Source organism: Balaenoptera ricei, chromosome 1, assembly GCF_028023285.1.
Source record: "Balaenoptera ricei isolate mBalRic1 chromosome 1, mBalRic1.hap2, whole genome shotgun sequence".
Taxonomy (NCBI): domain Eukaryota; kingdom Metazoa; phylum Chordata; class Mammalia; order Artiodactyla; family Balaenopteridae; genus Balaenoptera; species Balaenoptera ricei.
In genome coordinates this window covers 58,867,819-58,895,339 of record NC_082639.1, presented here as the reverse complement: position 1 = coordinate 58,895,339, position 27,521 = coordinate 58,867,819, and the positions used below count along the sequence as shown (strand labels likewise).

The window sequence follows — 27,521 nt, the reverse complement described above, 5'->3', positions numbered from 1 at the left end:
ACTGATGCCTTCAGGCTTCCTGTGAAGGTTCACCAGTGCACACCGCAATCCCTTGCACGGTGACTCAGGCAACAGTTTTATCAAATATTTTGCCATAGCAAAACAGGACTCCCCAGCCTGCCCGTCTCCAATACCTGTTTCCTCACACAGTCAGTGTCACATGCTTTAGTCTTCTGTTACGGAAGCACGCACTTCAAAGTACCAATTTCTAATTTGGTTAGGGTAGTCTAAGCAATGCTGTGATTGCAGACAGGCCCAAGCATGTCATGTCAAACTGTCATGTCAAACTGCTCAACAAGAAAGCAGTTTACTTCTCACTTGTCTCAAGGTCTAGCAGGTTGGATCATTCTTTTCGAAGCAGTGATTCAGGAAACACAGCTCCGTCTACCCGGTGGTTCTACCAGCTACAATGCATGGCTCTCAGAGTTGGGAACTTGGGAGTTTACTCCATTCCAGTATGATGGGGAAGGAAAAAGAGAAAGAGAGAGAGTGAGATGGGCCTGGAAGTGTCATCCCTGACTTTCATCCGTAACCTTCTGTCCACCTGGAACTCAGTCACGTGGTGCCAGCTAATAGAATGGAGGCCGGGGATGGAGTCCAGCTGTGTGCCTAGGAAGAAGAGATGGCTTTGGTAAGCATCCTGCCGGTCTCTGCTACTGTTAACTACAGTATTGGTCCAAATCTTGTCTATTCTGCCTCCAAAAGATTTCCACTTTTCTCTATTTACAGTATCACATTTAAAAATTTCTATCCTAAATCTTATAACTCCTTTTTTTAAAAAAATTTTTTCCACATACTATTTTTTTTTAACATCTTTATTGGAGTATAATTGCTTTACAGTGGTGTGTTAGTTTCTGCTTTATAACCAAGTGAATAAGTTATACATATACATATGTCCTCATATCTCTTCCCTCTTGCGTCTCCCTCCCTCCCACCCTCCCTATCCCACCCCTCTAGGTGGTCACAAAGCACAGAGCTGATCTCCCTGTGCTATGCAGCTGCTTCCCACTAGCTATCTATTTTACGTTTGGTAGTGTATATATGTTCATGCCACTCTCTCACTTTGTTCCAGCTTACCCTTCCCCCTCACCGTGTCCTCAAGTCCACTCTCTAGTAGGTCTGTATCTTTATTCCCATCTTGCGCCTAGGTTCTTCATGACCATTTTTTTTTTTTTTTTTAGATTCCAAATAGATGTGCTAGCATACGGTATTTGTTTTTCTCTTTCTGACTTACTTCACTCTGTATGACAGCCTCTAGGTCCATCCACCTCACTACAAATAACTCAATTTCGTTTCTTTTTATGGCTGAGTAATATTCCACTGTATATATGTGTGACATCTTCTTTATCCATTCATCTGTTGATGGACACTTAGGTTGCTTCCATGTCCTGGCTATTGTAAATAGAGCTGCAATGAACATTTTGGTACATGACTCTTTTTGAATTATGGTTTTCTCGGGTATATGCCCAGTAGTGGGATTGCTGGGTCGTATGGTAGTTCTATTTTTAGCTTTTTAAGGAACCTCCATACTGTTCTCCATAGTGGCTGTATCAATTTACATTCCCACCAACAGTGCAAGAGGGTTCTCTTTTCTCCACACCTTCTCCAGCATTTATTGTTTATAGATTTTTTGATGATGGCCATTCTGACCAGTGTAAGATGATATCTCATTGTAGTTTTGATTTGCATTTCTCTAATAATTAGTAATGTTGAGCATTCTTTCATGTGTTTGTTGGCAATCTGTATATCTTCTTTGGAGAAATGACTATTTAGGTCTTCTGCCCATTTTTCGATTGGGTTGTCTGTTTTTTGATATTGAGCTGCACGAGCTGCTTGTAAATTTTGGAGATTAATCCTTTGTCAGTTGCTTCATTTGCAAATATTTTCTCCCATTCTAAGGGTTGTCTTTTGGTCTTGTTTATGGTTTCCTTTGCTGTGCAAAAGCTTTTAAGTTTCATTAGGTCCCGTTTGTTTATTTTTGTTTTTATTTCCATTTCTCTAGGAGGTGGGTCAAAAAGGATCTTGCTGTGATTTATGTCATAGAGTGTTCTGCCTATGTTTTCCTTTAAGAGTTTGATAGTGTCTGGCCTTTCATTTAGGTCTAATCCATTTTTAGTTTATTTTTGTGTATGGTGTTAGGGAGTGTTCTAATTTCATTCTTTTACATGTAGCTGTCCAGTTTTTCCCAGCACCACTTATTGAAGAGGCTGTCTTTTCTCCACTGTATATGCTTGCCTCCTTTATCAAAGATAACGTGACCATATGTGTGTGGGTTTATTTCTGGGCTTTCTATCCTGTTCCATTGATCTATATTTCTGTTTTTGTGCCAGTACCATACTGTCTTGATTACTGTAGCTTTGTAGTATAGTCTGAAGTCAGGGAGCCTGATTCCTCCAGCTCCGTTTTTCTTTCTCAAGATTGCTTTGGCTATTCGGGGTCTTTTGTGTTTCCATACAAATTGTGAAATTTTTTGTTCTAGTTCTGTGAAAAATGCCAGTGGTAGTTTGATAGGGATTGCATTGAATCTGTAGATTGCTTTGGGTAGTAGAGTCATTTTCACAATGTTGATTCTTCCAATCCAAGAACATGGTATATCTCTCCATCTACTTGTATCATCTTTAATTTCTTTCATCAGTGTCTTATAATTTTCTGCATACAGGTCTTTTGTCTCCTTAAATAGGTTTATTCCTAGGTATTTTATTCTTTTTGTTGCAATGGTAAATGGGAGTGTTTTCTTAATTTCACTTTCAGATTTTTCATCATTAGTGTATAGGAATGCAAGAGATTTCTGTGCATTAATTTTGTATCCTGCTACTTTACCAGATTCATTGATTAGCTCTAGTAGTTTTCTGGTAGCATCTTTAGGATTCTCTATGTATAGTATCATGTCATCTGCAAACAGTGACAGCTTTACTTCTTCTTTTCCCATTTGGATTCCTTTTATTTCTTTTTCTTCTCTGATTGCTGTGGCTAATACTTCCAAAACTATGTTGAATAATAGTGGTGAGAGTGGGCAACCTTGTCTTGTTCCTGATCTTAGTGGAAATGGTTTCAGTTTTTCACCATTGAGGACAATGTTGGCTGTGGGTTTGTCATATATGGCCTTTATTATGTTGAGGAAAGTTCCCTCTGTGCCTACTTTCTGGAGGGTTTTTATCATAAATGGGTGTTGAATTTTGTCAAAAGCTTTCTCTGCATCTATTGAGATGATCATATGGTTTTTCTCCTTCATTTTGTTAATATGGTGTATCACATTGATTGATTTGCGTATATTGAAGAATCCTTGCATTCCTGGGATAAACCCAACTTGATCATGGTGTATGATCCTTTTAATGTGCTGTTGGATTCTCTTTGCTAGTATTTTGTTGAGGATTTTTGCATCTATGTTCATCAGTGATATTGGCCTGTAGTTTTCTTTCTTTGTGACATCTTTGTCTGGTTTTGGTATCAGGGTGATGGTGGCCTCGTAGAATGAGTTTGGGAGTGTTCCTCTCTCTGCTATATTTTGGAAGAGTTTGAGAAGGATAGGTGTTAGCACTTCTCTAAATGTTTGATAGAATTCGCCTGTGAAGCCATTTGTCCTGGGCTTTTGTTTGTTGGAAGATTTTTAATTACAGTTTCAATTTCAGTGCTTGTGATTGGTCTGTTCATATTTTCTATTTCTTCCTGGTTCAGTCTCGGAAGGTTGTGCATTTCTAAGAATTTGTCCATTTCTTCCAGGTTGTCCATTTTATTGGCATAGAGTTGCTTGTAGTAATCTCTCATGATCCTTTGTATTTCTGCAGTGTCAGTTGTAACTTCTCCTTTTTCATTTCTAAATCTATTGATTTGAGTCTTCTCCCTTTTTTTCTTGATGAGTCTGGTTAATGGTTTTTCTATTTGTTTATGTTCTCAAAGAACCAGCTTTTAGTTTTATTGATCTTTGCTATCATTTCCTTCATTTCTTTTTCATTTATTTCTGATCTGATCTTTATGATTTCTTTCCTTCTGCTAACTTTGTGGATTTTTTGTTCTTCTTTCTCTAATTGCTTTAGGTGTAAGGTTAGGTTGTTTATTTGAGATGTTTCTTGTTTCTTAATGTAGGATTGTATTGCTATAAACTTCCCTCTTAGAACTGCTTTTGCTGCATCCCGTAAGTTTTGGGTCATCGTGTTTTCATTGTCATTTGTTTCTAGGTATTTTTTGATTTCCTCTTTGATATCTTCAGTGATCTCTTGGTTATTAAGTAGTGTATTGTTTAGCCTCCATGTGTTTGTATTTTTTACAGAATTTTTCCTGTAATTGATATCTAGTCTCATAGCATTGTGGTCAGAAAGGATACTTGATATGATTTCAGTTTTCTTAAATTTACCAAGCCTTGATTTGTGACCCAAGATATGATCTATCCTGCAGAATGTTCCATGAGCACTTGAGAAGAATGTGTATTCGTTGTTTTTGGATGGAATGTCCTATAAATATCAATTAAGTCCATCTTGTTTAATGTATCATTTAAAGCTTGTATTTCCTTATTTCTTTTCGTTGTGGATGATCTGTCCATTGGTGAAAGTGGGGTGTTAAAGTCCCCTACTATGATTGTGTTACTGTCAATTTCCCCTTTTATGGTTGTTAGTATTTGCCTTACGTACTGAGGTGCTCCTATGTTGGGTGCATAAATATTTACAATTCTTATATCTTCTTCTTGGATCAATCCCTTGATCATTATGTAGTGTCCTTCTTTGTCTCTTGTAATAGTCTTTATTTTACAGTCTATTTTGTCTGATATGAGAATTGCTACTCTAGCTTTCTTTTGATTTCCATTTGCATGGAATAACTTTTTCCATCCCTTCACTTTCATTCTGTATGTGTCCCTAGGTCTGAAGTGGGTCTCTTGTAGACAGCATATAGATGGGTCTTGTTTTTGTATCCATTCAGCCAGTCTATGTCTTTTGGTGGGAGCATTTAATCCATTTACATTTGAGGTAATTATCGATATGTATGTTCCTATTACCATTTTCTTAATTGTTTTGGGTTTATTATTGTAGGTCTTTTCCTTCTCTTGTGTTTCCTGCCTAGAGAAGTTCCTTTAGCATTTGTTGTAAAGCTGGTTTGGTGGTGCTGAATTCTCTTAGCTTTTGCTTGTCTGTAAAGCTTTTAATTTCTCCACCAAATCTGAATGAGATCCTTGCTGGGTAGAGTAATCTTGGTTGTAGGTTTTTCTCTTTCATCACTTTAAATATGTCCTGCCACTCCCTTCTGGCTTGCAGAGTTTCTGCTGAAAGATCAGCTGTTAACCTGATGGGGATTCCCTTATGTGTTACTTGTTGTTTTTCCCTTGCTGCTTTTAATATTTATTCTTTGTATTTAATTTTTGACAGTTTGATTAATATGTGTCTTGGCGTTTTTCTCCTTGGGTTTATCCTGTATGGGACTCTCTGTGCTTCCTGGACTTGATTAACTATTTCCTTTCCCATATTAGGGAAGTTTTCAACTATAATCTCTTCAAATATTTTCTCAGTCCCTTTCTTTTTCTCTTCTTCTTCTGGGACCCCTATGATTAGAATGTTGGTGTGTTTAATGTTGTCCCAGAAGTCTCTGAGAGTCTCCTCAATTCTTTTCATTCTTTTTTTCTTTATTCAGCTCTGCAGTAGTTATTTCCACTATTTTATCTTCCAGGTCACTTATCCGTTCTTCTGCCTCAGTTATTCTGGTATTGATCCCTTCTAGAGAATATTTAATTTCATTTATTGTGTTGTTCATCTCTGTTTGTTTGCTCTTTAGTTCTTCTAGGTCCTTGTTAAACATTTCTTGTATCTTCTCCATTCTATTTCCAAGATTTTGGATCATCTTTACTATCATTATTCTGAATTCTTTTTCAGGTAGACTGCCTATTTCCTCTTCATTTGTTAGGTCTGGTGGGTTTTTGCCTTGCCCCTTCATCTGCTGTGTGTTTCTCTGTCTTCTCATTTTGCTTAACTTACTGTGTTTGGGGTCTCCTTTTTGCAGGCTACAGGTTCGTAGTTTCTGTTGTTTTTGGTATCTGTCCCCAGTGGCTAAGATTGGTTCAGTGGGCTGTGTAGGCTTCCTGGTGGAAGGGACTAGTGCCTGTGTTCTGGTGGATGAGGCTGGATCTTGTCTTTCTGGTGGGCAGGTCCACGTCTGGTGGTGTGTTTTGGGGTGTCTGTGGCCTTATTATGATTTTAGGCAGCCTCTGTGCTAATGGGTGGGGTTGTGTTCCTGTCTTGCTAGTTGTTTGGCGTAGGGTGTCCTGCACTGTAGCTTGCTGGTCCTTGAGTGGAGCTGGGTCTTGAGCTGGAGATCTGTGGGAGATTTTCGCCATTTGAAATTACGTGGAGCTGGGAGGTCTCCTGTGGACCAGTGTCCTGAACTTGGCTCTCCCACCTCAGAGGCACAGTCCTGATGCCTGGCTGGAGCACCAAGACCCTTTCATCCACATGGCTTAGAATAAAAGGGAGGAAAAAAAGAAAGAAAGAAAGAAAGAAAGAAAGAAGAAGATAAAATAAAATAAAATAAAATAAAGTTATTAAAATAAAAAATAATTATTAAGAAAAATTTTTTAAAAAGTAATTAAAAAAAACCCCAAAAAACAGACAGACAGAACCCTAGGACAAATGATTAAAGCAAAGCTATACAGACAAAATCACACACAGAAGCATACACATACACACTCACAAAAAGAGAAAAAGGGAAAAATATATATATATCTTTGCTCCCAAAGTCCACCTCCTCAATTTGGGATGATTTGTTGTCTTTTCAGGTATTCCACGGATGCAGGGTACATCAAGTTGATTGTGGACTTTAATCCACTGCTCCTGAGGCTGCTGGGAAAAATTTCCCTTTCTCTTCTTTGTTCGCACAGCTCCCGGGGTTCAGCTTTGGATGTGGCCCCGCCTCTGCGTGTAGGTTGCCTGAGGGCATCTGTTCTTCACTCACACAGGACGGGGTTAAAGGAGCAGCTGATTCAGGGGCTCTGGCTCACTCAGGCTGGAGGGAGGAAGGGGTACGGATGCGGGGCGAGCCTGCGGCGGCAGAGGCCGGCATGACATTGCACCAGCCTGAGGTGCGCCGTGCGTTCTCCCGGGGAAGTTGTCACTGGATCACGGGACCCTGGCAGTGGCGGGCTGCTCAGGCTCCCGGGAGGGGCGGTGTGGAGAGTGACCTGTGCTCGCACACAGGCTTCTTGGTGGCTGCAACAGCAGCCTTAGCGTCTCATGCCTGTCTCTGGGGTCCGCGCTGATAGCCGCGGCTCGCGCCCGTCTCTGGAGCTCGTTTAAGCGGCGCTCTGAATCCCCTGTCCTCGCGCACCAGGAAACAAAGAGGCAAGAGAAAGTCTCTTGCCTCTTAGGCAGGTCCAGACTTTTTCCCGAACTCCCTCCCAGCCAGCTGTGGCGCACTAGCCCCTTCAGGCTGTGTTCACGCCGACAACCCCAGTCCTCTCCCTGGGATCCGACCTCCGAAGCCTCAGCTCCCAGCCCCCGCCCGCCCCGGCGGGTGAGCAGACAAGCCTCTCGGGCTGGTGAGTGCTGGTTGGCACTGATCTTCTGTGCGGGAATGTCTCTGCTTTGCCCTCCGCACCCCTGTGGCTGCGCTCTCCTCCGTGGCTCTGAAGCTTCCCCCCTCCGCCACCTGCAGTCTCCGCCCGCGAAGGGCCTTCCTTGTGTGTGGAAACCTTTCCTCCTTCACAGCTCCCTCCCACTGGTGCAGGTCCCATCCCTATTCTTTTGTCTCTGTTATTTCTTTTTTCTTTTGCCCTACCCAGGTACGTGAGGAGTTTCTTGCCTTTTGGGAAGTCTGAGGTCTTCTGCCAGCGTTCAGTAGGTGTTCTGTAGGAGTTGTTCCACATGTAGATGTATTTCTGATGTATTTGTGGGGAGGAAGGTGATCTCCACGTCTTACTCTTCCGCCATCTTGAAGCTCCTCTCCTTTTTAAAAAAAAAATTAATTAATTTATTTATTTTTGTCTGCATTGGGTCTTTGCTGCTGTGCATGAGCTTTCTCTAGTTGCGGCGAGCGGGGGCTACTCTTCGTTGCAGTACGTGGGCTTCTCATTGTGATGGCTTCTCTTGTTGTGGAGCACGGGCTCTAGGTGTGCAGGTTTCCGTAGTTGTGACATGTGGGCTCAATAGTTGTGGCTCACAGGCTCTAGAGCACGGGCTCAGTAGTTGTGGCTCACGGGCTTAGTTGCTCCATGGCATGCGGGATCTTCCCGGACCAGGGCTCGAACCCGTGTCCCCTGCATTGGCAGGTGGATTCTTAACCACTGCGCCACCAGGGAAGCCCTTATAACTCCTGTTTTTCTCTAAGTTTTTATCCTTCCAATTTCCTTTAGACAGTTGCCAGTTACTTTTCTAAAACTCAGACATGATCATATTACTGTCCTTACCCCAAAATCTCAATGTCCCCCACACCTATTCTCATAGAATAAAGTGTAAACTCTTTAGCCTAGTATAAAAGTTCTGCTCATCCTGTGTGCTCACATATTAGAGCTCTCCATTTCCTGTGCCTTGTCCTTTCCTTTTCTGTGTTAGTGCATGTGATGTTCCTTCAGCCTCCTCTATCTCTTAAAATCATACTCACATGTCCTACCCTTCATGAAACTGTCCTCAAGTTGCCTGGTTGAAATTGTTCTTTTTTCCAATATTCTCATAGTCCTTTGTTAATCTCTGCATTTGATTCCTACGTTATTTCTATGATATGTTACAGTATTCTCACATTATGTTGCCAAGGGCAAATGTACATTAGCAAAGAGCAGAACCAATTGGAAAGTTACACATATTCACATCTCCATATTGTGCAGGAAAACAAAAGTAACATTCTTGTGAGTCTTGTCAATTTAAAGCTTTATCAAATCAGATTCTTCATGCACTCTTCATGTGTCAGAAGGAAACAGCTCTCCCACAGCTGGTACAGTGGAAGGGAAACCTCTTCTCGCTCTTTTCTAAGAATCCTTTTGCTAATTGTAAAGACTTCATTTTTAAGACCAGCCTCTGGAATTTCATTAATTAGTCTTAACATTTAAAAGCAGGCTTGTAAGTATAGGATGGAAAGGAAGAAAAAGAATAACTTTACAGTGAATAAACCTGACAAACACCACCTCAACCAGGTGATCAAGGATAATATCAACAGTGATGAGTCATGTTGATGGTGTATCCCTTGATGTGGTATGATGGGAATGATACTGTACCTCTGTGGTCCTCCTCCCAAAACATTACCCCAGTCTAATTATGAGAAAAACATCAGACAAGCCCCACTTGGGAGACTTTCTTCAAAATATCTGACCGATAATCCTCAAAACTATCAAGGTCATCAAAAACAGGGTAAGTCTGAGAAACTCACAACCAAGAGGAAACTAAGGAGATAACTAAATATAATGTGGTAAACTGGCTGGGATCCTGAGACACAGAAAGGACATTAGGAAAGAAAATGAGGCTATCTTAATAACAAATGAACTTGAGTTAATAATCATGTATCAATATCAGTTCATTTATTGAGACAAATGTACCATACAAATGTAAGATGTTAATAATAGGGGAAACTGGCTGTGGGGTATATGGGAACTCTCTTTACTATCTTTGTGATAATTCTGGGAATCTAAAACTGTTATAATATTTTAAAATCCTTTTAAAAATTCAGTCTTGCCAAATTCAATTTAACTGGCAGAAATATGATTTTGTTTGAAAACAGTGAAACAAGGAGTATATACCATTGTGTTCCACAAAAAAAATAACATTCAGAGTCCTGCTGAAATAACACAATGGGGTGAAAACTTATTTCTCTTTATTGACTTGTACAAAGAATGCTTTTGTTTAGGCAATGAGTATTTTACAGTGGAAATACTGTGCATGTGGAAAAAATCAAAGGGGAATACGCTGAAAAACTAAACTTTTTTACTTAAAAGGGGCATAAAATGTGCTTCTTGTCTTTAATGGGGATAATTATTTTCATTCTTTAATAATTAGTCCTCTCTTTGTAGGCAGCTCTTTCCTGCTACTTTAATAGAACTTAGTGGCTCAGAGAGAACGGGGAGCAGGGGCAAGGGAGGTGTTGGGAAGAAAGGTCTTTGCTCTGTCTGGCAGGTACTGCTCAGAACATTGGGGAAGTTGAAAATGAAGCCATTCATTCAGAAATATTTGTTTGCCTACTATAAACCAGGAAGTGTGAGAGTTTCTAAAATGAGTCATTTACAGATGCTGCCCTCAAGCACCTTATCATTGTTCAGGGTTGTAATATACACGTGCACACACGATTTATATAGGAGATAAAATTATATATATCCTTATATAAATCAAGTATGTATAAGAAATGTAAATATGTAATATATATATGTGTATGTATATATATATATGTCCTGTATAGCTCACTGTCTTTCCTTGCCTCCCATATGCAGCTATTCTAATGTGTTAATATGTATCTTGTATGTGTGTGTTCCTGCAAAATGTATAATATTGTTTTGTGGGCATATATCTTTAATTTATATAATTATGTAATTATGTAATCCCACTTTCTTACTTTTTTACAGTGAGCACTATGTTTTTAACACCTATCCTTGTTGTTATGTGAATACATAATCTTTTACCTGTAATACTCCAAGAAAGAAGGAAAGACCTCCTCTACCAGTCCCATTGTGGTGTCTGACACTCTCTTCCCACCAACCCCCTCCTCAAGGAGACTTCATTTGGTTGGTGGCATGCCCTTGGGTCTAGGGTATAGGTATTCACTTACATAGACCTGATTGTCTAGGAAAGTTTCCAAAGGATTCTGGCTCGTTTCATTAAGAAGACTGCTTTGTGACCACCTGAAGGAGTGGGATAGGGAGGGTGGGAGGGAGATGCTAGAGGGAGGGGATATGGGGATATATGTATACGTATAGCTGATTCACTTTGTTATACAGTAGAAACTAACACAACAATGTAAAGCAATTATACTCCAATAAAGATGTTAAAAAATAAAAAAAGAAAGTAAAAAAAAAAAAGAAGACTATGCTGGCAGCTTATTCAAAGCTGTAATGAGTGAAACTCTACAAATCCTCTCTGCCTCCTGAGGATATGTCATTTCTGATTCCTTTTTTAACCTTGACCCCAGAAAACTGTGTTAACCTTGACCCCAGAAAACTATGTTAACCCCAGAAAACTATGTTAACTCTCTAAAATCCCCATAGTATTTCTGAGTATTAATTGTGTTTCAGGATGCGTACCTGTGGGAGAATGGAAGGTGAGGGTCTGGGAGACAGGGACTAAGATCTTGTCCTGGCTGTGTCTGATTTGCTGAGACACCTTGAGCAGGTCCTTACGTCCTTCTGTGGTTAGAATAGGTGCTGAAGTCACTCTTCCTGGGTTTGAATCCCAGTTCTGCAACTTTCTAGCTGTGTACACTTGGGCAGATTACTCACCTAGGAAATGAGGTAATTAAACCACAGATGATTTCTAGGAGGGATTCCAATTCAACTACTATTTCATCCATAGATGCTTTCTTGGCTCTGTGCCCTTTTGGCATCATTCTTCTGTCCGTCTTTTCCCCAATAGCCTCTTCTCCCTTCAAGGTTCTCTCCAGACAGCATGTTCTCTAAAGCTTTTCCTCAGATTTCAGTTTTAAATAAAGACTAGAAGAGCATTAGATATGGAATAAATAAAAGTAAAATAAAATTTTTTTTTATTAATTGATCTAATAGATAACTTCAAAGTGATAATAGTAACAATGCATTAGGTGATTATAGCATATGGATGAGTGAAATGAATGAAATAAATTTATAACGGATGAGAGGGATTAATTGGGAATATTATAGGTCACCTGCCTTTCATCTGAAGTGTTATTTGAAAGTGGACTTAAATTTGTTATAAATGTATATTATAAATTGATATGCTAAGAGGAAAGAAAATGGAATTATATAAAATGCTCAGTTAAAACCAGAGAAGGCAGAAAAAGAGGGAAAAAATAAACAAAGAACAAGTACAATGAATATAAAACAGCTACAAACATGGTAGATATTAAACCAAATATCCCAATAATCACATTAAATATGAATTGTCTAAATATACCAATTAAAATACAGAGACTGTTAGAGTAGATAAAGAAGAAGATCCAACTCTCTCTCTCTCTATATATATATATTTACAAGAAATCCATTTTAAATATAAAGACACAGATAGGTTAAAAGTAAAGGGATAAAAAAAAAAAGTAAAGGGATGGAGAAAGATATTCTATAGTAACACTAATCAAGAGAAAGCTGAAATAACTCTATTAATTTCAGACAAATTAGACTGCAGAACAAGGGAAATCATCAAGGATAAAGAGGGTCATTACATAATGATAAAGGAGTCAATTCTCCAAGAAAACATAGCAATCCTTAATGTGTATGTACCTAACAACAGAACATCAAAACACACGACACAAAAACTAATAGAACAGCAAGGAGAAATAGACAAATCCATTATTATGGATTTGGAGACTTGAATACCCCTTCAGTAATTAATAGATCCAGCAGGCAAAAACTGAGTAATAACACAGTTGAACTGACACAGCACCATTAATCAACTAGACTTAATTGACATTTATAAAATACTTTATCCAACAATAGCAGAATACACAGATACCATGCCATGTTGATCACTATAGCTTTACAGTAAGTCTTGAAGTTGGGTAATTGCAGTCCTTCGACTTTGTTTATCTTCTTCAGTATTGTGTTGGCTATTTAGTTTTGTTTTTTGTTTGTTTGTTTTTTTTGCCTTTCCATATAATCTTTAGTTTGTTTGATATCCAAAAAATTGCTGCTCAGATTTTAATTTGGATCATATTGCATCTATAAATCAAGTTGGGCAGAACTGACAACTTAACAATATTGAGTCTTCTAATCCACGAACACAGAATATCTCTTCATTTATTTAGATCTTTTTTGACTTTTTTCATTAGAGTTTTTTATTTCTATGCATATAGATCTTATATATATTTAGATAGATTTATACCTAAGTATTTCAAGGTTTTTGATGCTAATGTAAATGGTACTGTGTTAATAATTTCAAATTCCAGTGTTCATTGTTGGTATGAAGGAAAGCAGTTGAATTTGTACATTTACCTTGTATCTTGTGACCTTGCTGTAGTCATTTACCCATTTCAGGTGGGTTTTTTATTTTGTCAGTTCTTTGGGATTTTGTACATAGACAATCATGTAACCCTCAAACAAAGACAGTTTTATTTCTTCCTTTCCAACCTGTACACCTTTTATTTTTTTAAATATTTAGCCCTATTGTCCCCATAAGTGGGAATAGCTAACATTTACTGAGTTATTACAATGTCCAGACACTGTCCCAAGCATTTTGTATTTATCTACTCATGAAATACTCATTATTTACTCACAAGAACTCTATAGAGTAGGATACTACTATTATCCCAATGTTACAGATGAGGAGACTGAGGATAGAGAAGTTAAGAAAATTGCCTAAAATACTGAAATATCCCAAGAATGTCAACACTTTGGTATTAAAATGTTCTCTCTTGAATCTGGGAGAAGCACAGAAATCCATTGCAAACCATGGTTTCCAGTTCTTGTTTCAGGAAATATAATCATGATATCTGTCTAACCACTGATAATCATATTAAATATGAATTGTCTAAATATACCAATTAAAATACAGAGACAGAGTAGATAAAGAAGATCCAACCATATATATATATATATATATATATATATATATATATATATATATATATATGTATTTACAGGAAATCCATTTTAAATATAGTGGATTTATATCCATCTTTCCCTGGAGTTCTATTCAATAGTTCCAACTGAGTACTAGAAATAGTCTCCTGTGTGTCCCACAGGCATCTCTAATTCAACATATTCAAAATCATACTCAAAATTTTCCCCTCCAGTTTTGCTTTTCCTCTTGTGTTTCTTTTTTCTTGTTGTTATCTCTTCTTCCTTTTTACCTTTTGACCCCCCTTCACTCATTCTGTTAGATTAGAGATGGGATGATGGATCAAGCAAGGTGCTAAAGAAGTAATTTCAAGCTTTCTTCTGTATCAGAATCACCTGAGGGCCTTGTTAAAATGCAGACCCCCAGGTATCACCCATAGATTCTCATTCTGTAGATGTGGGTTGTGTATTTTTTTTTAATTGAAAAAATTTGACATGTAGCATCTTGTAAGTTGGGTTGAGTATTTTTAACAAGCATCCCAGTTGATGCCAATTCAGGTGATCCTAGGACCTCAGGTTGAAAAGCACTCCAGGGCTCAGAAGAAGGCATCAGCCTTGGATGGAGAAAAGAGAAAATGCTGCAGGGTATGTGTGGGCTAGGGGCTGCTGGAGTTTTATCTGATGTCCTCCTTTCTTTATGAGGTAGGAGCTAATGTCTCTATGAACAAGGAGCTGTTTATAGCATCAGGGTGCTAGGAGAAAGCAGTCAGGCTGGGAATAGAAGTCATAGGAATGGGAGAAGATCCTTGCAGGGATAAAGGAAGAGAGTCTGAAGCAACACTGATCTTGGAAATCAAAACTGTAAAGAAGATACTATTTTCTGGTGAAGGATGGGGAACACAACTGCCATTAGTTGTCTACAGAGCTTAAAAGAGGGGAAGAACTCAGAAAGAAATGGAAAGAAAACAGATTCCCCAAATTATGATTGTGAGGGTCCTAAACATCACCACCTGTCTCTGCTAGAGAGGCAGCATGGTGTGAAATACACAAGTCCGAGAGGTAGCCAGAATTCCTAGCCTCTACCATGCAGTTAATCTCTCTATGCCTAGTCTCCTCATTTGTAAAATGGAGACAGTATTAGTTCCACTTCATGGACTCATAATATAAGTTCCAAATGAATAAACTCATGTAATATATTAGGCTCATAGCAAAGACTCAAATGGATGTTAGCTTATTCACATTCCACAAGCAATACCCTGCTTGAATTTTACACACATAAGTCAATCTTACTTCAAACAGGGGTACTTTTGACCCCTTTTTACAGATGAAGAAACTGAATATAAAAGGAAAACAAGTTATTTGTCTAAGTCCAAAAAAGCGGTATGTGAGCAAACAGGAACTGGAGACCAGGTCTCCAAACTCCAGCTGCATTTTGAGTGTCTACTTGTTGCCAGGTATTGAGGAAGGTGCTTTTAACACGTCAGCACTTGCCATGTATTTCTTTATTATCAGTTGAGGATATTAAGGATAGAATTAAAGGCCAAATTATAAACAGGTGGTGGAACCACAGCTGGAGAGAAGCCAGCTGGCTCCAGAGCTGGGAACTCCTACAGTGACTTCTACCCCTCTTGATGGAAGCTACATTACCCCACACCATCCTGGTCACCTCTGAGAGCTACATGCCGGTGCTTACTAACATCTGTGAGGGAATCAGAGATAAATGAATCTCAGTTCCATCTGAGAAAAGCTCATAGCTTTGTGGAGTATAAAACAAGTATATACAAAGCTATAATACAAGGTGAAAAGGTGCGTGGGAACTCAGAGGGAGGGATTCCCTCTAGCTGGATGTGCCATTTGGAGGTGAACCTAGAAGGAGGGCAGGATTGGGGCATGTGGATGAGGGAATGGGGTTGGAGGATGAACTGAATGGAGAAGCAGACACAGGAACTCCCAGGAATATCCAGTTATTAAGCCAGTGTGTGCAGACTTGTGGAAGGTAAGATTTGAAAGGGAATCTGGGATCTGTTTGCAGGGAGCTGGAAATCTGAAGATAAATAGTTTGAACTTTAATTCTGTAGGCAACAGGGAGCCACAAGAGATGTGTTGTTTTTGGCTTTTTTGCAAATGCCTCTTTTTTTTTTGTATATTTGTAATTTAATGATTTGTAATAAAATCACACTAATGTAAAGTTAAGTTTTCTTTTAGGTAAGTTACTAAATTCAGCTGGACTTCAGGTTTTTTTTGTTTTTGTTTTTGTTTTTTTTCACACACACACACTGTATTTTATTTTTACAAGAGATAAATAGACTGACACCAAGCATTGTACATGGATGACCACAACAAAAGCAACAATGATTGCAATTACCAAACACGAAACACACTCATACTATGTCATAATATTGACATTCAGTCCAGTAATCCTCCACTGTAACAAATGCCTCTTAAAATTAATGATTTTACTTTGAGATAACTGAAGACTGACATGCAATTGTAAGCAATAATACAGAGAGAGCCTGAGTAACTTAGTCTCCCTCGATGGTAATATCTTGCAAAACTGTAGTCAATATCACAACCAGGATGTTAACATTGATACAATCCACTGCTCTTATTCAGATTTCCCGTTTTACTTGTACTCATCTGTGTATGCAGTTAATGCTATGGAATTTTATCAAATGTATAGGTTTGCATATCTACAACAGTCAAGATACAGTACAGTTCCATCACCATGAGAATCTCTCCTGTTGCCCTTTTACAAGCATACCCACCTTCCTTCCATACCCCTTCCCTCATCTCTAAGCCCTATTACTAGCACCGTTTCTGTAATTTTATTTCAAGAATGTTTCATAAATGGAATCATAGTGTATACAACCTTTGGTGACTGGTTTGTTTTTCACTCACCATAATTCTCTTGAGATTCATTCAAATTGTAGCCTGTATCAATAATTCTCTCTCTCTTGCTCTCTCTTTTTTTTTTTGGAGTAGTATTCCATGATATGGATGTACCATAGGTTAACCATTCACCTGCTAAAGGATGGCTGGGTTGTTTTCAGTATTTTACTACTATGATTTAAGCTGCTGTAAATATTTGTGTACAAAATTCACACATAAAGTTGTGTGCACTTTGTGTGAACATAAGTTCATTTCTCTGGGATAAATACCCAGAGCTCTGGGTATGTATGTTTAGTAGTAGTAGGTATGTACACTGGGTTGTATGTTTAGTTGCATCATTAATTTTATAACAAATGAATATATATATATAACTAATGTATATATATCATATATATTCTTTTTCAAATTCTCTTCTATTATAGGTTATTACAAGATATTGAATATAGATCCCTGTGCTATACAGTATGTCCTTGTTGTTTATCTACTTTATATGTAGTAGTGTGTACCTGTTAATTCAAAATTCCCAATTTATCCGTCCCTCCCCTTTCCCCTTTGGAAGCCATAAGTTTGTTTTCTATGTCTGTGAGTCTATTTCTGTTTTGTAAATAAATACATCTGTATCATTTTTTTTAAGATTCCATGTATAAGCGATATCATATGATATTTGTCTTTCTCTGTCTGACTTACTTCACTTAGTATGATAATCTCCAGGTCCATCCAGGTTGCTGCAAATGGCATTATTTCATTCTTTTTAATGGCTGAATAATATTCCACTGTCTCATTGTGCTTTTAATTTGCATTCCTCTAGTGGCTTATGATGTTAAAAAACTTTTCATATGGTTATTTGTTCTTTGTATGTCTTCTTCAGTGAAATGTCTATTCATGTCTTTTGCCCATTTTCTAATTGGACTTTGTATTATTGAGTTTTGAGAGTTCTATATTTCTGGCATACTAGTCGTTTGCCAGAAATGTGGCCTGCAAATATAGCTCCCAGTGTATTCCTTCTCTTTCCATTAGTTTTACAAGGTCTTTCACAGAATAAAGGTTTTTAATTTTCCTTTTATTCATCAAATTTTCCTTTTATGGACTGTGCTAATGGCATCAAGTCTAAGAACTCTTTCCTTAGACTTAAATCCTGAAGATATTCTTTTCAAAAACACAATTTTGTATTTTTACATGTTATGTTTAAGTCCATTATCCATTTTAAGATAATTTTTATATAAGGTGTGAGATTTAAGTTGACTTTTTTGTTTGCTTGTTTGTTCTTGTCTATGGATATCCAATTGCTCTAGCACCATTTGTTGAAAGGACAACAACAATCCTTCCTGCATTGAATTGCTTTTGCACCTTTATCGAAAATCAGTTGGTTGTATTTGTGTAGGCCTACTCCTGGGTTCTCTGTTCTGTTCCATTGATCTATATGTCTATCCCTCCACCAATATGACACTTCCATGATTATTGTAGCCATATCGTAAGCCTTAATATCAAGAAGAGTGATTCTTTTCACTTTATTCCTCTTTCTCAAGAGTGTTTTAGCTATTCTAGATACTATGCCTTTTCATATAAATTTTAGGATAAACTTGTTTATGCCTACAAAATCCTTGCTGGGATTTTGACAAGAATTTCATTAAACCTATAGATCAGTTTGGAGAGAATTGACATCTTTACTAAGTTGTCTCCTAATCCATGAACACACTGTGTCTCTCCATCTATTTAGGTCTTCTTTGATTTCTTTTATTAGCGTTTTATAATTTTCAGCATTCAGACTATTTATGTGTTTTGTAAATTATACACAAAGTATTAACTTTTCTATAGAGTGATTGTAAATAATACTGTGTTTTTTTATTCTGGTTTCCATATATTCTGTTTTACTATATAAAATCATCCTTCTATTTTCAACCTACCTATGTCATTGAATGTGAAGTGAATTTCTTCTTACTTCAAACACCATACAGTTGGCTTGTGTTTCTTTTGTTTGTTTGTTTGTTTGTTTTATCCACCCTGCCAATCTGCCTTTTTAATTGGTGTATTTACACCATTTACATTTAAGGTGATTCTTGATATATATGAACTTAAGTATGCAATTTTATTATTTGTTTCCTGGTTTTCCTCTGTTTCTCTTTTATCACCTTCCTGTGGGTTACTGTAATGTTTTATAGGATTCTATTTTGATTTATTTTTAGTGTGTTTGAGTATATCTCTTTGTATAGAAAGTTATTGCTTTGGGTATTATAATATGCACATATGACATCATAATCTATTACCATTTGAGTGAAGTATGAAAACCTTACTTCTATTCAGGTCCCTTTGCCTTCCCCAATTTTTAATATCATTGCCTTGAGTATCAGGTGTTATAATTTTTGTTTTGATCATCGTGATTGTAAAAACTTATGAGAACAAGGATTGTCTATCATATTTACCTCTACTTTTTCTTTTACCTATCTTGATATTCTACTTTCCTTTATGAAGTTCCAAATTATCTTTTCCTTTCTGTTTATAAAACTTCCTTTAGCCACTCTTTAAGGGTAGGTTTGTTAGCAACCAATTCTCTTAGTGTTTCTTCATCTGAACATGTCTTTTTTCATGAAGGACCATTTTGTTGAATATAGAATTTGCAGTTGACAGTTCTTTTCTTTCAGCACTTGAAAAATGTCATGCCATTTCCTTTGGCATCTGCGGTTTCAGATGAGATATCTGCCATCGTCTGAAATAATGTTCCTCTGACAGGTAATACATTGTTTATTTCTAGCTGCTTTCAAGAATTTTTCTTTGTGTTCAGTTTTCAGAATTCAATTATGTGTCTTGGCATGAATTTCCTTGGAATTATCCTGGTGGGGTTTGCTCAGCTTCTTGGAACTGTAAGTTTATGTCTTTCACCAAATTTGGGAGATTTTCAGCCATAATTTCTTCCCATACTCATTTAGATTTCTTTTCCTCTCCTTCTGGGACTCTGATGATACAAATGTTGGGATTTTGGTTACTGTACCACAGGTCCTTGAGACTCTGTTCATTTTTTTCCCCAGTCTATTTTCTCTCTATTGTTTATATTGAGTAAATTTTATTTCTTTATCCTCCCTCAAGTTCACTGATTCATCCAATGTCATCTCCATGATACTATCAAGACCATTCAGAAAATTTTAAAAATTTCTATTATTGTATTTTTCAGTTCCATAATTTCCATTTAGATCCTTTTTATACATTTTATTTCTTTGCTGAACGTTTTTTTAAATTTTATTTTATATTGGAGTATAGTTGATTAACAATGTTGTGATAGTTTCAGGTTTACAGCAAAGTGACTCAATTATACTATACATGTATCTATTCTTTTTCAAATTCTTTTCCCATTTAGGTTATTACAGAGTATTGAGCAGCGTTCCCTATGCTATACAGTAGGTCCTTATTGGTTATCTATTTTATTTTTTATTTTTAAAAATATTTATTTATTTATTTGTTTTAGGCTGTGTTGGGTCTCAATTGCTGCATGCGGGCTTTCTCTAGTTGCAGAAAGCGGGGGCTACTCTTTGTTGTGGTGTGCGGGCTTCTCATTGCAGTGGCTTCTCTTGTTGTGGAGTGCAGGCACAAGGTGCATGGGCTTCAGTAGTTGTGGCATGCAGGCTCAGTAGTTGTGGCTCATGGGCTCTAGAGTGCAGGCTCAGTAGTTGTGGCACACAGGCTTAGTTGTTCCACGTAAGTGGGATCTTCCCGGACCAGGGATCGAACCCGTGTCCCCTGCGTTGGCAGACGGATTCTTAACCACTGTGCCACCAGGGAAGTCCCTGGTTGTCTGTTTTAAATATAGCAGTGTGTACATGTCAATCCCAAACTCCCAGTCTATCCCTCCCCACCCCACCCTTCCCCTCGGTAACCATAAGTTCATTCTCTAAGTCTGTGAGTCTGTTTCTGTTTTGTAAATAAGTTCATTTAGTATCATTTTTTTTTAAGATTCCACATATAAGTGATATCATATGTTATTTGTCTTTCTCTGTCTGACTTACTTCACTTAGTATGATAATCTCCAGGTACATCCACGTTGCTGCAAATGGCATTCTTTCTTTCTTTTTAATGGCTGAGTAATATTCCATTGTATATATGTAGCATATCTTCCTTATCCATTCATCTGTTGATGGACATTTAGGTTACTTCCATGTCTTGGCTACTGTAAACAGTGCTGCAATGAACACTGGAGTGCATGTATCCTTTCAAACTATGTTTTTCTCCAGATATAAGCCCAGGAGTGGCATTGCTGGATCATACGCTAGCTCTATTTTTAGTTTCTTAAGGAACCTCCATACTGTTCTCCACAGTGGCTGTACCAATTTACATTCCCACCAACAGTGTAGGAGGGTGCCCTATTCTCCACACCCTCTCCAGCATTTACTGTTTGTAGACTTTTTGATGATGGCCAATCTGACTGGTGTGAGGTGATATCTCATTGTAGTTTTGATTTGCATTTCTCTAATAATTAGCGATGTTGAGCATCTTTTCATGTGCCCCTTGGCCATCTGTAAGTCTTCTTTGGAGAAATGTCTATTTAGGTCTTTGCTGAATGTTTTTATTTTTTTATTTGTTTCAAGAAAATTTGTAAGTGCCTGTTGAAGTATTCTTATGATGGCTGCTTTAAAGTCTTTGTCAGATAATTCCAACATCTGTTTCATCTCAGTGTTAGTTTCAATTAATTGTCTTTTCTCCCTGATATATCTCCAAACTGTGGATCCTAACTAGCCAATATTTGCTCCAGAACTCTGGTCTGGCCCATTCCTTTTTTTTTTTTTTAATTTATTTTTATTGGAGTACAGTTGCTTTACAATGTAGTGTTAGTTTCTGCTGTATGGCAAAGTGCATCAGTTATACATGTAGCAAGGGGGAAGAGGGGGTGGGATGTATTGGAAGATTGAGATTGACATATATCCACTACTATATATAAAATAGATAACTAATGAGAACCTACTGTAAAGCACAGGGAACTCTACTCAATGGCCCATTCCTTTGACACTTCTGGCCCACCACAGTGCTGGTTTCCTGGGCTAGGGCTCTTAAGGTGAGATATTTTATACTGGCTTTTGAGGTGCAAGACTCAGTTTGGATGTAGAAGCTATGGTTTCAAATTTTCATCATTCCTTGTGAGTTCTATTTATAATCTCTTAATTTCATCTCTCTGGCATGTGAAGGCTTTAGCTTTGGAATATATATTTCCACACCCCCTAGCTTTTTTCCTTCTTCTTCTTCCTCCTCCTCTCCTCCTCCTCCTCCACCTCCACCTTCTGCTTCTCATCTTCTTTTTGGGTGTTTCTTTGTTTTAAATGTCTTGCCTCCAGAGGCACCTTCATTCATCTTCCATATCAGTGTTTTCAGGAGCCTCTTTTCTTTTGCTTTTTTATGTTTAAAACATGTATTTTTAGTTTTTTGTGTGTTTTTTTACTGTAAAAAACAAATGTGCATTATAAAAATTGGAAAAATCTAAAAAGCAGTGGAGAAAAAGACACCCATACCCCACAAGGAACAGTTGTTTTCAAACAGAAGATGAGGTTGAGGGAGAGAAGAGTAAGCTTGGTCAGGAGTCGGGGCATGACGTGGCCTCTGAGGTTCAGTTTCCTCATCACCAAAACGAAGGGCTTGGCTAGATGGTCCTCAGGCCACTTCCAATGTTATGAATGACTTAGTGATGGGACATGACTGTCTTCAAATGGCTGAAAGGATATAAAGTTATCCAAGGGAGCAGATTGATCAATGCAGTTCCAGACTCCAGAAGATGAAACTAGAATCAGTGGGTGGAGTGACAGGTAAACTAAGAAAACTTCACTAATAATTAAAACTACCCCCCAATATAGAGGACAACTTGTCAAGCACCAAGTAGCCTGCTCTGGGGTAAACCGATGCCTGTCAGTTTCAGTTTCTGGAGCCTCTTTTCTAGTTTTTCTCATTTCTAAAGACTTTTTAGTTGCCCTAATTTCAACAGACAGAGTGATTCTTGTGGTTTAGGAGGAATGTGCAAAGATTTCATTAATGCTTAGAATTCTCACCCTACTTCCTCCCTGACCCAGGTTCTTCTATCAACTTATTTACCCCCAAACCTGCTATGTTTTCCAGACTGAAATCTGCTCTTCTTTGGATTAACTAAAAAGATCATTGCCACTTCCAAAAAAGTCACTCTTACAATGCTCAAAGACTACAGGATTATGTGTATACAGACTTCTGTATTACTATGTGAAGGTCAATAGCTGTCATTTATGTTACCTATTGCATTCTATATGCCTTCTAATTAGTCTTCAGGCAGTAGCTCCTTGAATCCTCCCCACAATTCTTTCTCACAGGTATCAGTTCCCCTTCTACAGAAAAGTAATTTCTCCAGGACCCCACAGCTCAAAGGCATATTAAGATGTACTCAAAAGAAGGAAAAGGGAAAAAACCCACAAACATTCTAAACCTAGTTTTCTGCCTCTAAAACGTGTGCTCTTGATCTCTACCTAACACGCGTGAGCTTTTGGGTAAGAAAGAAAAGCTATAAACATGTTTTCACTAGTGAGTAAAATATAGTGTATCAGCTTAAAGACACAGAATGATAATACCAGAAAAAAAAGACTTGGAGTGAAGAGAACTAGGTTTGGGCCTAGGTTCATCATTTATGAGCCCTGTAGCCTTGAACAAGTAACTTTACCTGCTGCATTAGTTTTCTTTTGCTGTGTAACAAACTACCACAAATTTTGTGGCTTAAAACGACTCCCAACCGCAGAACCCACAATTCTGTAAGTAGGAAGTCTGGATGGGCTCAACTGGATTCTCTGCTTAATTAAGCCTAAAATCAAAGTGTTGGCGGTCTGATCTTATGCGCAGTTTGTAGAGAAGAATCTGCTTTCAAGTTCATTTAGGTTGTTGGGAAAATCCGGTTGCTAGCGCTGCGGTCCATGTTTTCTTATTGGCTGTCAGCCAGGGGTCGCTCTCTGCTCCTAGAAGGCTGCCCACATACCAGTCTCGATTCTCTTATGAGGTTTTTGTGATGATGACTAAATGAGACGTATTGTACACATAGTGATGATGGATGTGATAGCTGCTTAATGTCGCTGGGTGCAGAGGATACCCCTCAACCCTTAAACACAGCACATGTCTATACAACAGGAAATCCTATCAGGGGGCACGTTCCGAAGTCTCGTGTAACAGAAGAGACTTCTGTTGGTCTTCCCCTACAAAGACAGAAACTGGGTTTTGCGCTGGACAAATGTTTACTAAGTGAAGTGGACGAGATGCGGTGAAGTGTCTGGCACCAGTAGTGGGAAGAATTCTAACTGGCCATTCCGCAGTGAAAAGAAGGTGGCGAGGCTTGGGAAAGGCTAACCCCGCAGGGGGCAAAAGCACAGAAGTGGTGAGGAATGCAGTAGGTGAGAAATGCCTGCATCGCCAGCGCTGTAAGCAGAGCCCCCTCAATGGGCGGGCGCCTGTGAACGCAGGACCGCCTCCCACCCCCGCCCCCACCCGGGCTGTGGGTACCCGTGTGGGGGACGCCGGGGGGACTGCGTGGGGGGCGCGTCTGGGCTCGGTCAGCCCCTCATAGCCCAATCCCCCCTCCGTGAGCCATGCAAGTGGAGTCTCCCAGCCTGCGCCCCCTGGCTCTGGCTAACCAGCCTCAGTCCCCCCGTTGGAGCATTTCGCCCCGAGCCTCCGAGCGCGCTGGTTGCCAGCTGCAGCTCGGAGCTTGGTTACGCAATTACTTGCCGCGGCTGCGACCGCGGCCAAAGCCCACCCCGGCAAGGAGTGAATTTGCCGCGAGGTTCCCGCCTCGGAAAGAGGTAAAAGCTATCTTCCGCCTTTTTTTTCGGGCACATGAACGCGCGGCGTAGCGGGCGAACCAGCCTGGGTTATCGTGGGGTGGAAACCGGTGGGTGCGTTGTCAGGGAAGCGGGTACCTGGGGACAGTTGCTGCAGGTAAGGGGTCTCTGTTAGCGCCACGAATCCTGGACTCTGTGGGCTCCCTGGGCGCCCCTCGCTGCCCCCGTGACCACACCCTGGATCGCGATGTCTGCAGCAACCTAACCTTGCCCGCAGTGATCGATCCATGTCAGAGACGCGCACAGTTTTTCATACCGAAGGAGGGAAGACAACAAGGGCTTATTTGGGGAAAATATGTTTGGTAACATCGCTCAGACGTGCGTGTTTTAAGGGTTGGCAAGCTGTCCATTATTGCGGCATTCTCTAGAGTGGAGTAGTGTGGCGTGAAAAATAAAAATGAAATAAAAATGGGTGCGTAGCCACCGCGAAAGTAACAGTAAGGTATCATTGGAAGAGGTGCGGGGCGAGCCTGCCCTCCTCCCCGCCAGCATTGCCTTCCGTAGGTGCGTGGGGTGGGTGGCGGGCTCGCCGCAGAGGAGGGAGGAGGGAAGGGGGGGAGGAGGGTGGGGTTAGGGAGCGAGATGAGGCAGACACCCCTCCCACCTCCCCCGCCCCCAGTCCCCAGGGAGCGGCGGGCCAGGCAGGCGCTGCGACAAGACACCATTCCGGGTTAGACTCCCATCGCTCACTCTTCCTCTCTTTCTCTCTTCCTGCCTAGGCTTCCCTCACTGCTGGCCGAGTGCCAGAGAAGGTGTGCACGCATCTCCCCGCCAATACCCAACCATGGGCAACTCCTGCTTTGGCCTCAAGGAACGGCTGATGAAGCGGCTGCGGCCTCTGCCTACCGTGATCGTCATCCGTACCTGCCTGCCCCAGAGGAGGAGCAGAGATTTCCGCGTGGTGGTGCTCGGCTCGGCCGGCGTGGGCAAGAGCGCGCTGGTGCAGAGGTGGGTGCGCGGCAACTTCCGTGAGGCGTATCTGCCGACCATCGAAGATACCTACCGCCAGGCGCTGGGCTGTAGCCACAAGGCGGGCGCGCTGCACATCACCGACACCACCGGCGGCCGCCGCTACCGGGGCCTGCAGCGCCTCGCCATTGCCAGGGGTCACGCCTTCATCCTGGTCTACTCCGTCACCAAGAAGCAAACCCTGGAGGAGCTGAAGCCCCTCTATGAGCTGATCCGTCAACTCAAAGGCAACAACCCGCAAAAGTGCCCCATCATCCTGGTGGGCAACAAGTGCGATGAGAGCCACCGGGAGGTGAGCGAGAAGGAAGGTGCCGCCTACGCGTCGGAGTGGAATTGCGCCTTCTTGGAGACCTCCGCCAAGATGAATATCAATGTGCAGGAGCTGTTCCAGATGCTGATCAACTTCGAGAAGAAGCCCGCCGCCGCCGCCGCCGGCGCCCAGCCTCCCCAGAAGAAATCCCAGATCCCCAAGACCGCCGAGAAGCTGCTGGGCAAGTGCATCATCATGTGAACCCTGAGCCTTAAGGAGCCCGACCCTCTTCTCCTTCAGTGTGCTGAAAACATGGACCGACCCCATTGTGCTCTGTCACCTGTACATGACTGACTTTTGTGCTGTGGTTTGGGTTGTAACAATTAAATGTCAATAAATGTCCCTTGTGAGTTAGTAACTTTTCTTTTCCCCAGGCAAGAGAACTCGAATTGTTAAAATATGGACATTGGAGGAGGAGAGGAAAAAGGAACAGGATGCATTTTAAAGGATGGGACTTGGACGGACTTTAGAGATTAATGTTTAAGAAAGAGAATGGAAATAGCAAAATGAATTGAAAGATGTCACTGCCCTTCTTGTAATCCTATTATTGTGTATTACTCTTAAACATTTCAAGTCCTGTAAATGTCTGATCATATCTTCCCATTGTGTATTTAATTGTTAAGAGAGATGTTTTTGCAACAAAATCTCTGACAGATGACTGTGAGACAGAGATACTAAACATGATAAATAAATGAATGTTCTATAGTTGAGCATTGAGTGTGGGAGCAGAGAAAATTGTGATAGTGGAACTTGCTTACTAAATATATGCCAATTGTTTCCTAAGTCATTTAAAAATGTTTGAGTATTCTACACTTCAGTTTAAAAAAATTGTAACAGTTCCGTGACTTAATAAAGCTTTTCCTGCATGCAATCAGCTGTAATAATTTCTTTTTCACTGAACAACAACAAAAATCACCCATTGCATTATCCATTACCCATTGCCAGTCACATCTGGAGAAGATTTCTAATAAGAATTTTTCACACTGATGCCCCTGCCCTCTTGAAATTAGCCAGTGGCGGGGGAGCGGGGGTGCTGGTTCATGGGTCCCCGCAATGCAGAGCTGGTCTGTATCCATCACCACTCCTGGACTGACATCCAGAACTCCAGGCATCTTTGAAGAGGTTGCTTGTTCATTCTGCTGCTGTCTTGGAGGTAGGTGGGGTGGTGAAAAGCAAACCTCAGCCTTTGGCTGCCTCAAAAGTCTTTCCTCAACAAGTATTGGATACAGGGAATGGGGAGTGGGATGGAAGGTAAGGGGAGAAACAGGTGGGATTTGAAATCTGAGAAACTTCTCCTTAAGAGAGTTTTTTTAAAGACTCATTTTATATTTGAACATAATTTTTTGAGTGAGGGAATCCATATCTATACATGTTCTTGTTTTCAAGTTTTTGGGTTTTTTTTTCAGTTAAGGGGAAGGGGGGAGGCTTTTAGTCTGGTGGGGTTTTTCCCCATAAAATATCCCTTATTGGATAAGTATTTATTGAACAATTTAAATGTGTTTTTTTAAAATGGCTTCTTATAACTTGATTTTTAGGGGAGAAGTACATCATTGAGAAGGAATCATAAACATCTATCTCATAGTAGTAGAGTCAGAGTTTTGAGCTCAGAAAATTCATTCAGTGGATCCTTTTAAATAGTTATTTAAAATTTTTCCTATTCACTTTCAAAGCAGTTATTCTCAACCACTAGAAAATACCTAAGTAGTTCTTCCATATTGCTTTTTAATGTAGTCTATTTTTAAAAAATATTTCTTAGCTAACATCCCAAATGGAGTAATTCCATTTCTAAAAGAAAACACTCTATCTTGGCTATTTTCCAGGTGAATTTTCCTTGAAAAAATATATGCATTCATTGTTGTTCTTTGTAGATGAGCAAAGGGATTACTAAGTGGCAAATACTACC

The 27,521-nt window shown here is 39.7% G+C and overlaps 1 protein-coding gene across 3 annotated transcripts; it reads left to right on the top strand.

The window, feature by feature from the left end:
* Positions 1-471: 471 nt before the first annotated feature.
* DIRAS3 (DIRAS family GTPase 3) lies at positions 472-26,478 on the top strand. Of its 3 annotated transcripts, none has more exons than XM_059924348.1 (2): positions 472-631; positions 25,059-26,478. In XM_059924348.1, the coding sequence occupies exon 2, from the start codon at positions 25,124-25,126 to the stop codon at positions 25,817-25,819; it is 696 nt and encodes a 231-aa protein (XP_059780331.1). In that variant the 5' UTR covers positions 472-631; positions 25,059-25,123; the 3' UTR covers positions 25,820-26,478. The 3 variants fall into 3 exon arrangements, with proteins under 3 accessions (XP_059780331.1, XP_059780332.1, XP_059780330.1); XM_059924349.1 differs by lacking the exon at positions 472-631 and adding an exon at positions 6,881-6,896; XM_059924347.1 differs by lacking the exon at positions 472-631 and adding an exon at positions 24,012-24,300.
* The last annotated feature ends 1,043 nt before the right edge of the window (positions 26,479-27,521 follow it).